A 15,709-nucleotide genomic window follows, 5' to 3' on the forward strand; every position below is an offset into this window, starting at 1 on the left:
ATTCCGCTGTTTTAAATTATTTGATGCAAAACAGCTGATTATTTACTAAGCATACTATTTAAAAAAAAAAAAAGAATATAAATTATTGCTTGTTTTTTTTTGTTTCTTGTGACTTCAACGTAGATTGTTTAAAATAGTGTTGATGTTTTATAAGTCACTACAAAGAGTATAAAGATACCGAACATAAAAAGCTATCGAATATGTAGGCAAAAGTTTTAAGCGTCTTGAAATATCTCTGTATCTTAAATGTCGTCCTAACATCTAAGTTGCGAAATTAAATTTGTAATTATCTGACCCTGAGTGATTCACAGAATTATCCAACAAATTATTTCATTATATCTTTTACTCTTTATGTTACCATGAAGATTTTTTTCCGGATAATATACTAAACTATTTTGTTTAATTTTTAACTTTAGCACGATTCCCAATATATTATTATAGTATAATTTGTTGTTAGGAAAATGCCTTATTTTATTAAGCAGCAAATACTAAAAATTTAAATTTGTAAAAAGATTCCTAAGCAGTACCAAATTTATCATCTGATTTTAAAAAAATTGCAATAAAAAATACACAGCAAGAAGGTTAACATACTTTTTTTAGAAACTGAGAACCAATTTTTCCTATATTTCATCATAAAAGGATAAGAATGATATTGCTCCAAGGAGCCTACTCAATAATTTCAATTATTTCCAGAATGAAATCTGTTTAATCGAAACATATTATTCCTTGAAAACTAAAACAAGAAAAAAAATTAACTTATTATTATTATAAGTTTATTCCATTTATTTAATAATAGCGGTATCAAGGAGGTTAAGGATATGCGATGGGAGCCCTGTTTACTATTATACTATAAATGCATTAAATCATATTGCTTGTATAATTTATTCTAAGCAAATTATTTAATAATTTTAAGCAAATAAGGGTGTAAAAATAAACTCGATAGAAATACTCCTGAAGTGTGCCCTAAAATATATGTCGAATAAAATAAACCTTGGAATTGATAGATAAAAAATAACTTTTCAAACAACTTCGAGTAGGACGGAAACGCTAACTTGTTTAAAATAGCTGTCTATGTAACTATTTAATTTTGATTCCTGGTGCTAGGGGACATTCGGTTTTCACATTCGACTTTTGAATTGTAAACGGAATTCTTTTATGTCCTTAAAAAGTTTTAAGGCTAGCAGCAGAAAAAAATTTATTTTGTTGATTTATTTAAAAAGTAGTGAATTATTTTTTCAGTCTAAGAATCTATGCCCATATCTTACGTAAAACTTATTTTAATATCCAGTGAATTAATTTGATATGCTGTGCTACTAAATGGATAAAAACTTTATTGATTTAAAAAAACAATTGATGATAATAAAATAGACATGTTTTGAGAATCCAATAATTAAAGTTACAGGTCATTCACGCCTGACAAATCTTGAGAATGGGCGCTTATATTTGAACGCTCGAAACATGTCGACTTTTACTTCCCTCTTCATATTTTTTTAAGCCAGTTGAGTTTTTATCATCAATTATACTGTTGCTTTCGCAGATTTCCGTATTTTTTTTTCTTCAGATTTTTCCATTTTTCCCTAATTTCCGTGCAAAAAATTTTTTTCTACTAGTTAAAATATTTTATGAGGAATTTTATTTTCGTCGGAGTAAAAGTATTGAATTCCTCATTCCCCCCTCTGAAGTTTCTCTACAAATCATTTCTTTGGGATAAAACTGGTTGACCTTTATACAAGGATGAAATTTTTCCACTTTTTTTGCTTTTGCCTCTCGAATTTCAGCCTTTTTATCAAAAGCTCCGATTCTCTAAAAGTTTCGTTTTTTTTTAAATAAATATCCCGCTTTTTTTTTTGAAAGTTCAGTCATTGAAATAAAATAATTATATTTATTTACGATTTTCAAAGGTAAACAGAAAATTCAAACTACATTCTAGCTGCTAACCCTTCTGTATTTTTATTTATTTTAGCTATTTTCTCCGCTTTTACGCACAGAAAATACGATTTTCCGAATTTTTATTCATTCGCCGGATAGCTTGTATTTTCGCAATTCAGACGTCGTGACCCTGTTGTCTGGCCTGAAAGCAAACAAAAAAAAAAGTATAGGTGGATTTGCGGTGAAAATATTCATTTGCTCATTCAATTAATTTTGTAAAGTTTTTTTATTATGTCTAGGCAAAAACAATACAAACAAGCCTTTTAGAAATCCCAAGTCCAGACTCTGCCAATATCTCTATTCTTATTCACCCGATTTTAATATCAATCATCGATTTTCGTATTTACCTGATTTGAATGTTGCTCATTGCAATTCTCATTTACACTATTTAAATATCTTACATTATGATTCTTATTTACGATCATGTTTTGTATTTATGCATTTTTAAAATCGCTGTTTTATTATCAAACATCGACTTTTGTATTTAACTGATTTAAAAGTTGAACGTTCCGATTCTTATTCAGGCGATTTAAATATCGCACATTGCAATTCTTATTTACAGGATTTAAAAATCCATTACCGCGATTTGTATTTACGCACTCTTAAAACCCTATGTAGTGATTCGTATTATTGTGTGCTTAAAATCCAATGTCATGATTAGTTTTTACGGTTGTAAAATCAAACGTCGTTTTTGGTATTTATACGTGCTTTATAAATTATACATTGTGATTCCTATTCGCGCAATTTAAAAATTATGCACCGTGATTCGTATTTAGGTGATCTAAAAATTTAAAAGCCTCATATCGGGATTCATATTCTCTCAATTTAAAATCATGCATGTGATTCATATATTCATACAATTTTTAAATTAATCAACAGGATTTAAAATCACATGGTTTACAAGTTTAAAAATCTCGCTTTTTTCGCAAAATTTTTGTATTATTTTGTGTATGTATATATATATATATATCATATATTCATTCTTGGATTTCCTCTTTTTTACATTCTGACTACTCTCATCCCTGCATTTGGGTCTTTATCATTATTTTGATAAGGATTTTACGCTTGTTAAAGTAAACATATGCATTTTAATATTTTAACAGGATTCATGTGGACTTTAAAAAACATAAGAGAACTGTAACATCAATATTGTAAAAGTTATATTTAACTTTAACATTAAAGTTTTGAGACCATATATTTTGAGTTAATGAAATTGAATATTTTATCTTTAAAGTTTTTGTGCCCCCATCAGTATCTTAAGGACCTTACCAGCTTTGTTTAAATTGTTGAGTATCGTATCAGATATATGTAGGAAAACAAAAAAAATCATAGTAGCAGTATTTGGTGCTAAATGTAGCTTATCGTAATTGAAGAACATGGTGTGCGACAGTTTATGGTAAATTTGCGAACAAAAGCTTCAGAATTTCGAAACATGAGGATGCTATTTGCATATCATCTTCATCCAAAGAAAACCGTGTGACCTTAAATATCTAGCAGAATGAAGGGATTTTTTTAACATAACATATTTCAATGTTTTTAAAATGTCACTTAACATTCAGTAATTCAAAAGAAACATCGTAAGTTATAGAAAACCTTGTGAATGTGCATTAGAATTAATATGCAATCTACATTTTATTATCAAGCTCTTTTTTTGTTTCTTCAAACTTGCTTGCCTAGAAGACTTGATTAAAACTGTAAAAATGATTATCTCTAAAATTTTGTATATAGCTATAATAAGTTATGTAAATTTGATTTTAATATGAAATCCTCGTATAAATATAGTAAAAACAACATAAAAAATCTAAATAATGTCAGATAAGAAGTTCATGTATTTAAATTCTAAAAGCTTAGAAAATCATAAATAATTTATAAATCGATTCAAAGTTTCTTTTCAAAGTAGATTAAAAGAAAGAAAAAAATCTTTCCTTTTTGGACAGAATATTGTTAAAAATTGTCTATTGCCTGGAAACTATTAACTGTCTATTAAAGCTAATAGAATAATATAGTTAATAGAATAGAAATTATTAATTGTCTATTCTATTAACTATTAATTAAACCTCTCCGAGCAATCACAGAACATTATTTCAATTTTTTTTAGTCAGAACTTGGTTGCTTAGCAACCAAGTAAAATTAGGCATTCCTCTTTTGAATTAGTCTATGGGTTATCTTAAAATATTAATTTGCTTTGGTGACTTTAGTTGGATGTTTTCTGGACTATCGCCAAATATATAAAACTTTATTGCGACCCAATTTTTTTCGAAATTTTGTATACCCCATCCCTATTTCAAGGGTCAGGATTCCAAATATGTAAAAATAAATATATGTTTATTCAGAGAAAGTACATTTTTGTGTGTGATTTTGTAACTTAACTAATAGTTAGCACTAATTAATTAGCATATTTGAGGTCACGCCCAAGAACCATTAAGATTGACACTTAGTTTGTGAAAATCCAATCATTAGAACAAAAGTTATTCAGGGTGATATCTTTTTTTTTGCGGACTATACACTCATGAAACATTGATGTTATTTCAATGGAAGGGAAATATTTTTTGTAATTTTTGATGTTCTTTAATTTTTAAAGAAATTTGAAGAGCAGTAGATTTGATAATTTCCTAACATTTCTTAAGTTAAATATAAGCTGTCGAGAAAGGCATAAAAAGATAAAGGTTAAAAGAAAAAATTCATAAAAAAATTTATGTAAGTAATAAACTTGCTCATGTAAATTTGAATAAATATCTTCAAATAATTCCTCATGTTGAAATAAGCCAATTTTTTATTCAAAATCATTTTGAACATTGGTGTAAATTAAGTTCTCCAGCATATTTAATCTCTTAAAAGTAAAGTAGTGACTACATTTCGAAAGTAGTTTTTAGTCACTACATTTGAAAAAACAGTAGTTGTAGTTTTTCCGACAACTGGTTGCAACTTTCATTCATAATACTAATTTTAATGTTTATTTCAATTACTATAATTATAGGTTGACATATTGTGCAATGAAGAACCATTAGGAAAAGACCATACTTTGAAATTTATTTGTGTTACTAGGTGGAGGCTTAAGGTATAATATTTTAATTATAATTTGTCTTAGTTTATTAGAGTTTTTTTTTTTTCATTTTAAACATTATTTCTTCTGATATAAATATTACTATAAAAATGTTAAAGAAGCGTTTTAGGATTTTGTTATGCCGGCCAGGTGGCCGAGCGGTTAACGTGCGAAACTGCAAAGCCAATGGCTGCGGGTTCAAATCCCGTTCTGGGCATGCATGTTTCTCTCTATGTGTTCTCCTCTGTTGTGTGTGAATGTGGCCCACCCTATGAACGGGTATTTGTGGCGTGGGTAATGTTGCTCGCCTCTGTGACTTAGGTTCACAGGTGTCCACTGGGTAACGTTAAATGAGCAACACTTCCGGCATCTTCCGAGGTAAAGAGCGGAAGTTCAGTACCTGCTGTTATTGAGAAAAAAAAAGATTTTGTTATTGTATTCATTTGTAAGTTTTGTTACTTTGGGAATTCTAAATGTTTCTGCCTTTTTGGTTTCGCTAAAAGTAATGTATTTTTTATGGTATTATTAAAAATTCTGTGATGAAAGAGTGAATGTTCGTATTAAAATTAATTGTTTTTTTTTTTAATTGAAACCAAAATTATTTTACAGTCATAAATTTTAAATTTCTTTTATAACTTTAAAAGCTAAGTTTGTTTCCTTTTATACTCATATACTATTTCAAACATTATTTTTTTGTTACTTATGACTGATATAACCTAAACAGGATATCTGCGCTCCTGGAAAGTCATGGATTTTGGTATTGAACAAAATTTGTCATGAAATGTCATGATTTTTTTTTTTTTTTGAAAGAAATTATTGCAAGTTATGGGTTTTGGTTCAAATGGAATTTACCTTCCTCCCAATTTCACAGTGTTCCAATGTTCTAAGTATCTAAATTTGTAGCAAAATCACCACTGATAGTCATATTCTATTAAAATATAAAATGTTTTTTATCCTGTTCTTTATAAATTATGGTGCTCTATCTAAAAATGAAAGAGCATCATTTTTAGAGCGAATTATATTTTAAACTTCTGTGATTTCAGAATTTTTGATTGATTTATTATTATTTTTTTATTTTATCAATTTAAAATTCAGGTTTAGGCTTTTTATATTACACTTACTTTAAAGAAGAATTAAAACAGCTTCAAATAACTACATATATCTGACAGTATTTATTTATTTGCTTTTGCATTTTTTTCAGCTATTTTATTGCTTCAACTCTTTCTTTACGCTGTTTTTTTTAAATTTAAAATCAATAAATATATGAAGATTCAGGATATAACAATTTTGGTTATACCTTTCGTTTCAATTAATGTAATTATAATGCTTTTTTAAATTTATTCATGTGTTTTTATGGAGAAAATAGTAACTTTGGTAAGTCCTGAAAAAGAAAAATTCTTGGAATTATTCATGAAAAGTCATGGATTTTAAAATCTGAAATGTTGCAGATACCCTGCCTTTATCATAATTAATTGTTTTAGTGTTGTCTCTATTTAGATTTTTTTTTTCATTTGCTGTTCGCTTTTGACATAAATATTTTATGCCATTTGCTTCAACTTTTAAGTTGTCTTAGCTAATGTACAGTTAAGTTTTTAATGCTTTGATATCACCTTCATTTAAATATTTTTCTTTATAGGATCCGCCTCTAAAGTTGTATTATAGGCCAAAGCTGGATATAGCCTGAATTTATAATCAGTTCATTTTAATGAACAGTGTGCATGTGAGATACATTTATCAAAATAACTGTATATACATTTGTAACAATAAAAATTTTCTATGACTTCAAATCTTTAGTGATGAACAAGCATGAGGTGTTGAAAAACTATCTGAGCACTGTTGAAATGCTTGAAGAAAGTAAATCAGCTGCAAGAACTCTGCCATAGTGTGCTCCAAGTCGTCGCCTCAACTTTAACTTAAAATTTTCATTGGATAAGTTATATTTTACATTCAACTGCTCACACATAGTTTTCATCTCTATAATTTATTTAAACATTGTAAAACATCATTGCAACTCATTATCATGTGGATTGTAAATAGTAAAACTGTAAAGTTGTATATCATAACTGAGATATAACTATTTTAAGTGTTTGTCCAAACACTAAAATTGTAATATATGTGTGTGCGCGTGTGTGGCAGCACCAGATATCTTCTTTTTTAAGCAAATAGAGATTTTCAATAATTTTTTTTTAAAAATTACCAAAAATTTATTAATAAATTCATATTTATCATAAAAATACCTTGTTATGTGCGAAACATGCATAAACTATAAAATTATAAGCAAAACTATTTATTTTATACTGGAATTAAAAATTTTGCTGAGAAATGGCAAAAAGTTAGATAGTTATTCTTACCAAAACCTAAGCAATAATAAGTGCGTAGCTGCCACTTTTTACACTTTTCTTTCTAGTGGTAATTGTATAACAGATAATTTTACAATTGTCAACAGGACTTATTTTAAGTATGCAAGCACTTGATATATTTCAAGAATATTGTTAGATTTTTTTTTTATTTAAATTATTTTCATGTAGTGGTGGTCATAATTATTATAAATTAATTTATTATTATTATCATATACATTTTGTTACCATTTAAAAAACATAAAGAAATTCTGCGAAAATCAGAAGATTCGACAGCTATGTGTGTAAGTGTGTACAATGCGGCGAAGAAATAGCGGACTACTTTAAATTACTTTTGGATCTAATGATCAAATCTTTACGTTTGAGGACTCTTAATAGTTCAAGCAGGGTGAACTCAAATATTGTAATTCAATATGCTATGTGCCCCCAAATATGCTAATTATGACAGTCAATATTTTATGTTATGAAATCAGACACAAAAACGTACTTTCTCTAAATAAAAATACCTCTCCTCGACAGATTCAGATTTCTGACTCCAAAATATAGTGGGTAGTAGCAGTCTGGGAAATATGGTCCCAATAATTTGATCAGGAGAGCAGTTCAGAGCTTGGACACATTAATTTTACTTCTTGTATATTTTGCTATATCTCAAAAACTTGAGCAGATATATATAAAAAAAAATCCCACAATTATAATATTTATTTATCCAAAGGTTTATTTATCCATTTATTTTCCATGCTGATTTTAAAAAAGAATTAAATTTTTTAAAAAAGTTTTTTTTCTCAGTAACTATTCCACTGTTGTGCTCAAATTTTGCATTCTGTCCTGTCATGCAAAATTACATTCTTTAAAATGATGTAAAAAATTGCGTACTTAACGTTTCAAAAAAATTTCGACTACTATTAAATGAAATAATAAAAAGTAATAAGTGTTTAAGTTATTTTTTTTTATAGAATTATCTTTTCATAAATGAATTTTATAATTTTGTGCAAAAATTTTTCTATTAGTTTAAAAAGTTCTCGAGTTATGATGAAATACATAGAAAGTTAAATTAACATTAAGGGGTCCAAATATTGGACCACTTTCCCAATGAAGCTATTGTTACCATATTTCCCAGGTTGCAGCTAATCCCTATATTTTAGGAGTCAAAAATCCGAATCTGTCGGGGAAAAAAGGTATATTTATTCAGAGAGAATACCTTTTGGGGTCTGATTTCGGAACTTTAAATATCGCCTGTACATATTAATTAGCATGTTTGAGGTCATCCCCTCAAACCATTAGATCAAAAGTTATTTAAGGTGTATTTATTTTTTTGCACACTGTACATGTATACAGTGGTGGCCTGGACAATTTTTGAAAGTGTCATGTTTTTCAACTTTGTGTGCCTGTAGAATATATTAATTTTCACTTAAATACAAACGTTTATATATCAAAATGATGGTAATTTAATATAGAATTTAATAATAAATGCAATATTACAATATCTATATTACAAAAGAAGTTATGCAACTAATAGTAAGATCTATCTTAGATTTGCATTTTTTTAAAGTGATACTTACACAATCAATACTTAGTAGGATAACCTTTATTTTTTAAGACAGTTTCACAGCGTCTTTTCATCGTGTAAACGAGTGTTTGGAGTTCATCTTTCGTAATCATATGGTGCCAAGAATCAATTATAGCTTCAATAAGTTGTCTTTTATTGGATGGACGTTTTTTTCGTACAAGAATTTTCAAACGTCGCCACAAATTTTCAATTGGATTGAGATCAGGGCTGTTTCCTGGCCATGGTAATATATCTATGCCTTTATTTTGAAACCATGCTTTGCATACTTTTGCTGTGTGGTATGGAGCTGAATCCTGCTGAAAAATAAATGGTGCGTTGTTGGAGAAGAGATCCCTAATGGAAGGTATCAATTTTGGTTTCAGGACAGTTTCAATGTATCTTTTGGCATTCAGGATGCCATCAATCACTTGAATTCGGCCCACACCATCTGCAGACATACATGCCCAAATCGTAACATTTGTCGAGTTTTTTGTAGTTGCTTCAATGCAATCAGATGAAGTGCTTCACCTACTCTACGTCTCACGTATTTTCTACCATCACTACCAAAGAGCGATATTTTACTCTCATCGCTCCAGATTACTTGCTTCCATTGATTTTCTGACCATTTAATGTGTTCTTTTGCCCACTTAACTCGTTTTTCGCGTTGCTTTTGATTTAAATGTGGTTTTTTCCTTGTAATTCTAGCTTGTAGTCCAAATCCTAATAACCTTCTTCTTATTGTTCTTGAACTTACTGCAATACCCGCTGCATTCGTTTCACATCTAATGGCATAGATGAAATTTTTCTATCTTGAAGGCATAGTCGTTTCATTTTTCTATCGGCAGTAGCACTTGTGCATTTTTTTCAGCCTGATTTGGCATCCTGAATGCCAAAAAATACATTGAGACTGTCCTGAAACCTAAATTGATACCTTCCATCTGGATCTCTTCCCCAACAACACACCATTTATTTTTCTGCAGGATTTTGCTCCATGCCACACAGCAAAAGTATGCAAAGCATGGTTTCAAAGTAAAGGCATAGATATATTACCATGGCCAAGAAACAGCCCTGATCTCAATCCAATTGAAAATTTGTGGCGACGTTTAAAAATTTTTGTACGAAAAAACGTCCATCCAATAAAAGACTACTTATTGAAGCTATAATTGATTCTTGGCACCATGTGATTACGAAAGATGAACTCCAAACACTCGTTCACTCGATGAAAAGACGCTGTGAAGCTGTCTTAAAAAATAAGGGTTATCCTACTAAGTATTGATTGTGTAAGTATCACTTTAAAAAAATGCAAATCTAATATAGATCTTACTATTAGTTGCATAACTTTTTTTGTAATACTGTATTTATTATTAAATTCTACATTAAATTATCTTCAATTTGATATATAAATGTTTGTATTTAAGTGAAAATTAATATATTCTACAAGCACACAAAGTTGAAAAACATGAAACTTTCAAAAAATGTCCACACTTTTGGCCACCACTGTATATATTTGCAATCTGGCATTCCCAATTGAAAGAATATTCAACATTGGTTCATTTTAGAAAAAAACTTTGGACAAATTTTAATAAAATTTAGTTTGAACATGGGTTGATATAATGCAAAAATCAAAATATGTTATAATGATTTGATATAATTTGAAAGTCATAATAGTACTGCATGATCATCCCTAGTTCTTATCAGAGTTTAAAGGAATAAAACAGTATTTGTTGAATATAACTACAAAAATATAGACTGTCTCTTTACTTACAGTTTTAGAGTCCTTAGTTTTTTTTTTTTTTTTTTTCAAAAATGAGGCAGTTAAGTATCTTCCAGGGCACTTGTTCAGTGATACTGTTTTCAAGACCTTGATGAATTTCAAAAAGCTATTGCATGTTTCAATTTCTCAGAGTGTTCCAAACATGCTCTATAAGATTTTCACTCTTGTGATCTGACTGGTCAATCCATCTCCTGATAATTTTTTAAGAATAGTCAACCAGATCTGTTTGATTATCCCAATCTCATTCCTATGGAGCATGTCTGATGATCTCTGAGGAAAGCTATTAGAACTTTCCGTACCATTTTGACCACCATCTACAGCTTGAAACAGCTTTCCAGAACAAGTGGGACCATTTGCTACATGAAATTTCCAATTTTACTTCTATTCTGAAATCACAATGTAAGGCATAAAAGAGAGAGCCGTTAAAATTTTTTCTTTGATTCTGTAACTACTATTTCAAACCTGTCGTCTGTGATGAGTGTTGTGCACAATCAAGCTTTCCTATTATAACAGTTAAATGTTTATTCTTTTTATGTGTTATGTCATCCTATGTTGAAACCTAATTTCATCAAAATCTGTGCTGTAGTTCTGAATAAATTTCACAAAATCTGAAACATTTGAAGACTAGTATGCGTATATGCAGTACGACCTTGAAAATCCAGACTTCTGAAATCCGGAAATCTCTAAAATCCGAACTCATACGTCTACTTCGTCAGAAAAAAATTTCCAAAAAAAAAAAAATTCATTTCAAATACAAATTTTAATGCAAGAGCACAAAACCACAACTCTTCTCCAACAATGAAGAGGTAGGGGAGAGGAGTGAATGAAAGCTCATAGCTGATAAGGAAATTCGAGTCATTCTTATCAGCTCTGTATAGATAACAAAGAATATAAAGGGGAATCCCCTCAGGAGGAAGAATTCTTCCACCACCTTGTTTTTACCCCTTGTGAAGAAAGAAAACTGGTTCTTTCTTAACCTTGAAGCTTAGGAGGTGGAGACAAGCTCTTTCATTCCCCAACAAAAAAAAAATTTGTATCAGCTGGTACAGTCTAGTCTAGAAGCATCTGTTTTAGTTATGAGTTGAAATTCAACTCACGTTTTAAGCCTATATTTTTAGTTTTAATTGCTAATATTATGTTATCTAAACGATCAATTATGGGGGGAAATGACGAAAGTTTGATTTTTAATGTCTCTTATTTATTATATAAAGAGTATATTTAAGTTAAAATTGACGGAGGTCTACACACGCACGTTTAATAGTGAAATCGGCCTGGCGAATTCGAAACTTTGATGATTCTATCAATTATTAGTAAGGTATCTGAAATCCGGAAATTTCGGAATTCCGAACCTTTCAAACCCCCAAGCAGTCCGGATTTTCGATGTTGCACTGTATATATACATATATTTGACAGTGTTACTCCTTTTACTGGAATAATTTGTAAATAGCACTTGATAATCTTAAAACTGTGCTTTCTGATATTTTTCTGTTATGAATTTTATTTGAACATATTTTGTATTTGTTATTAAAATGACATAAATTTTTAAAGTGTCTTAGATTTTATGTTCATCACCAATTTAAACTTGTTTAAAAAAAAAGCCTTATTTGTGCTCTCAATTTTTTTTCTCATTATAGTTAAAAATGAATTCTATGCAATGATCACTGCACATTGTGCATGTGACCCTAGAACACCATGCTGGTCTTTTATATTTTCAGATCTTTTTGATTTTGTTGTCTTAATCCTATTCTTGTGCCATTTAAATCTGTTTTCTTGAATTTCTCTCGTTCCTGAATCTTTACAGTTTTAAAAAAATAGTTTGCTTACCTTTTAATTTGAAATCGATCTAAATAAAGAAAATTAATGTTTTTTTCCTCTCGTAATTTTTTAATCATAGTACTAGACCTTAACTAAGGTTACCCTTTAATTTATTTTCTTCTTAAATTTATTTTTCATTGACTTGATTTCAAATTAGACATTAGAGGGTTAATATTGATTTTTATTTCTGTGTATGCTAATGTCCAAGCAGTACACCATCTATAAATTATTAATGCACTATTGATTGCTAATTTCCATTATAACAATAAAAAAGTGAAATAATTTTTAAAATAATTGACATTTATTTTCTGTGAAAAGTGAATTGATGAATAATCTAAACAAAATTTAGATAATCTTATAGGTTATTATTAAAAAATGAAGTAGTAGTACTTATTTATTTTAGTTTCCCATTAGTAGCTAATTAATAATGAATTCTGAAGTGCAAAATGCTTTTTTCAATTTAAAGTAGGAAACCAAATTCTAAAGATGTGTAAAACATGTTTTATAATCATAGTAAGCATGTTTTAAAGTCATATATTTTATAATCATATTAGTATGTTTTATTATGTAATAAAAATTCCTTTTTTTATGTATGTATTATTAAAATTTTAATCTTTAAACTTTTTAGAAAAATAAAGAATTTGTCCCATCTATATTAGATTGAAGCGGGCTCAAAAGTTGATATTTTAGTAAAATGGGAAAGTTGTTTTTTTGTTTTTTTTTCAATTGCTCAATTCCTCAAACCTTTAGAAACTTTGTTTCTAATTTTTCCTTTCTATCAACTAAGGATGTTCCAAACTTCTTTCGTTGAATAAATTCAAAGATTGAATTAAATCATGAAAAGTTGGAATTATTTACCAAATTATTGAGTTATATTATTTACCAAAGTAGTAAATTGATATGCATTTTTATTTTAACATTAGTAGAACATAGGTGTTTTTGTTAAATGTTATGTTAATTTGTCAGTCCTTGCTTCTGCTAAAAAAAAAATTAATGGTGCAACTGTTTTGAAGCTATATTACAATGTGTTTACATATAATTCATTTTGAAATCTAAGTATGCATTCTAATAAAGAGCTAGTTCTTGATAAAATCCATTTTTAAATAATTTTGTTGATACTTTGTTATGAAATCTTATTAAAGATTTCTTCTTTTTTCCCTTGTACAGTTATTTAAAACAAAATCATTTCTTTTGTTTTAATTTTTGTTCACTTTTCTTACCATGAAAATGCTTTTCCTTTCTTTATTCGATTCAGTGATTTTCATAAAGAATAATTTGAAAACATTTTAAGAAATAAATTTTGGAATGTAGCTCGATTCTTAGTACATTGTAAAGATTTGTTTTTATATTGTACCTTGTGATATGTTAACTTATTAAGGAATAGTTTCCACTTTTAATTCTACTTTTATTAATAAAATATGTGTTTTATGGATTTTAAATCTACATTTTAAAATTCTATTTAATTTTTAGTACTTTGATATAAAAAATATTTTCAGATCTTCTCTTTTGTAAAGATGATTCAAGTTTTTAATGTTTTTATTAAACTATTTTTAAATATTTCTATCTCTGATTTTGCTTTCATGTTTTGATGTTAATATAGGAGTTATGGGATTTTATAAAAAAAAAAAGCTTTAGTCAACAAAGAATAAATAGAGCTTCAAAGAATTTTTCTTTGTAGACTGATATTATGATCACATTCAAGATATATTTTGGATAGGCATACAGTCATGTTCATCTTTGACCTAAATAGTATTGATACCTTGTCACAAATAATTTGAACTACTATAAGTCATTTTTTGTTAATTAAATTGTTCTGATACAAATTTTACTTTAGGTACTTCAAGATTGATATTTATATTCTTAAATTAGTTCTACTCTACATAAAAGTTTAAAAGGTTACTAACTTGGAGAATGTTTTATAATTTTTATCTAAGAACCAAATACTAATATATTAACATAATATTTAGAAACTAGCTTTTTAGAATTATTTCTCAATAAAAATAAAAAGCAAACAGTACTAGTTTCTGTATGTGTAATTGGACAAACAGTAATGACTATATTCTATGTTACATTTCAGGGATCTGTTTAGAAGAAATTTGGGTCCGTTAATGGACCCTTCACAAAATATCTTTTCATAAAAACGGACCCTTCACAAAATATTTTAACTTTAAATCGGACCCTTCACAAATTTGTTTATCTTCATTATTGTTTTGTTAATCGAATAAATCCTTCCCCAGAAGGGAGGGAAAGATAGACAAATGCAAACGAACTAAGTTTTGTCTTCGGCAGAAGCTCCTTCCTTTATTCGTCCGGAATGAATATTCTGCGTACAGCAGTATAGGCTAAATACCAAATATTTGTATGTTGCATCTCTAAAATAGTAGCAGCAATTGCTGTTTATTTTTTAAAATTTAATTTTTTTAATTATAATTTTACAGTGTTGAGCATAATCTTGTATGTCTTTACAATCTAAAAACTCTTTGAAAAAGTTTTTTTGCAATAACGGACTCTATTTGCACAAATTCACAAAAGCAGACCCTGATTGAAAGAATGTGACTTAACAATTATTTTATATTCACAAATTATGAGTAATTTTTTCAAAATTTTACAAAAACGAACCTTTCACAAAACTTCTGGACAGACCCCTGCATTTGCTGTACTCTATCACTTTGAGCTAAAAATAGTACTATAAACATGATGAAAATAATAACATATATATCCCCTCAGACAAGTAATTCCTTATTCTACTCATGAGTGTTGGGCATTTTGTTTATAAATTCAGGGTTCGTAGTTATTCCTGATTATCAGGATGAAAACTATTTTGTCCTGATATTCTGGATCTTTGTGCCTGTTCAGAACATCTAATTTTTTAATGAATACAAATGTGAATTTTGAAATAATAGACTTGAAGAATCAAAATATTTAGATTTTATGATTCAACACCTTTTTATTTTAATTAATAATGCTAGCAAAAATCACATTTGATAGTTCAAGCTTAAGGACTGTCCACTAATAGTATATATGGTTTAGAGATATAGATCCTGCAGGATTCCTTTTCTGAAAACTTTTTGGAATTTTATTAAAAGCCATTTGTCATTTTTTATTAAAGAAACTCATCCAATATGTATAGTACATTAACAAATTGTTATGGTGATAAAGTCAGATGTCATACTCTTATTTCCTATTTTTAGCAAATACTGTTACAAATCTTGTAGGAATGGAATTTTTTTAAGTTCACAGTAATT

At 28.3% G+C, this 15,709-nt stretch overlaps 1 protein-coding gene across 4 annotated transcripts in view; it reads left to right on the forward strand.

Annotated features, from left to right (window-relative positions):
- Positions 1-15,709, forward strand: part of LOC107451981 (lethal (3) 73Ah) — a 93,929-nt gene that overhangs the window by 72,335 nt on the left and 5,885 nt on the right. Inside the window, exons 7-8 of one of the 4 annotated variants that reach the window (XM_016068245.3) lie at positions 4,907-4,987; positions 6,609-7,206. The exons of the other annotated variants lie outside the window; for them this stretch is intronic. Coding sequence (XP_015923731.1) covers positions 4,907-4,987; positions 6,609-6,656 — 129 coding nt within the window. The 3' untranslated portion in view covers positions 6,657-7,206. Of the gene's footprint in view, positions 1-4,906; positions 4,988-6,608; positions 7,207-15,709 lie in introns of those variants that run through there. 4 annotated transcript variants of the gene reach the window in all.

Source organism: Parasteatoda tepidariorum, chromosome X1 (genome assembly GCF_043381705.1).
Source record: "Parasteatoda tepidariorum isolate YZ-2023 chromosome X1, CAS_Ptep_4.0, whole genome shotgun sequence".
NCBI classification, from domain to species: Eukaryota; Metazoa; Arthropoda; class Arachnida; order Araneae; family Theridiidae; genus Parasteatoda; species Parasteatoda tepidariorum.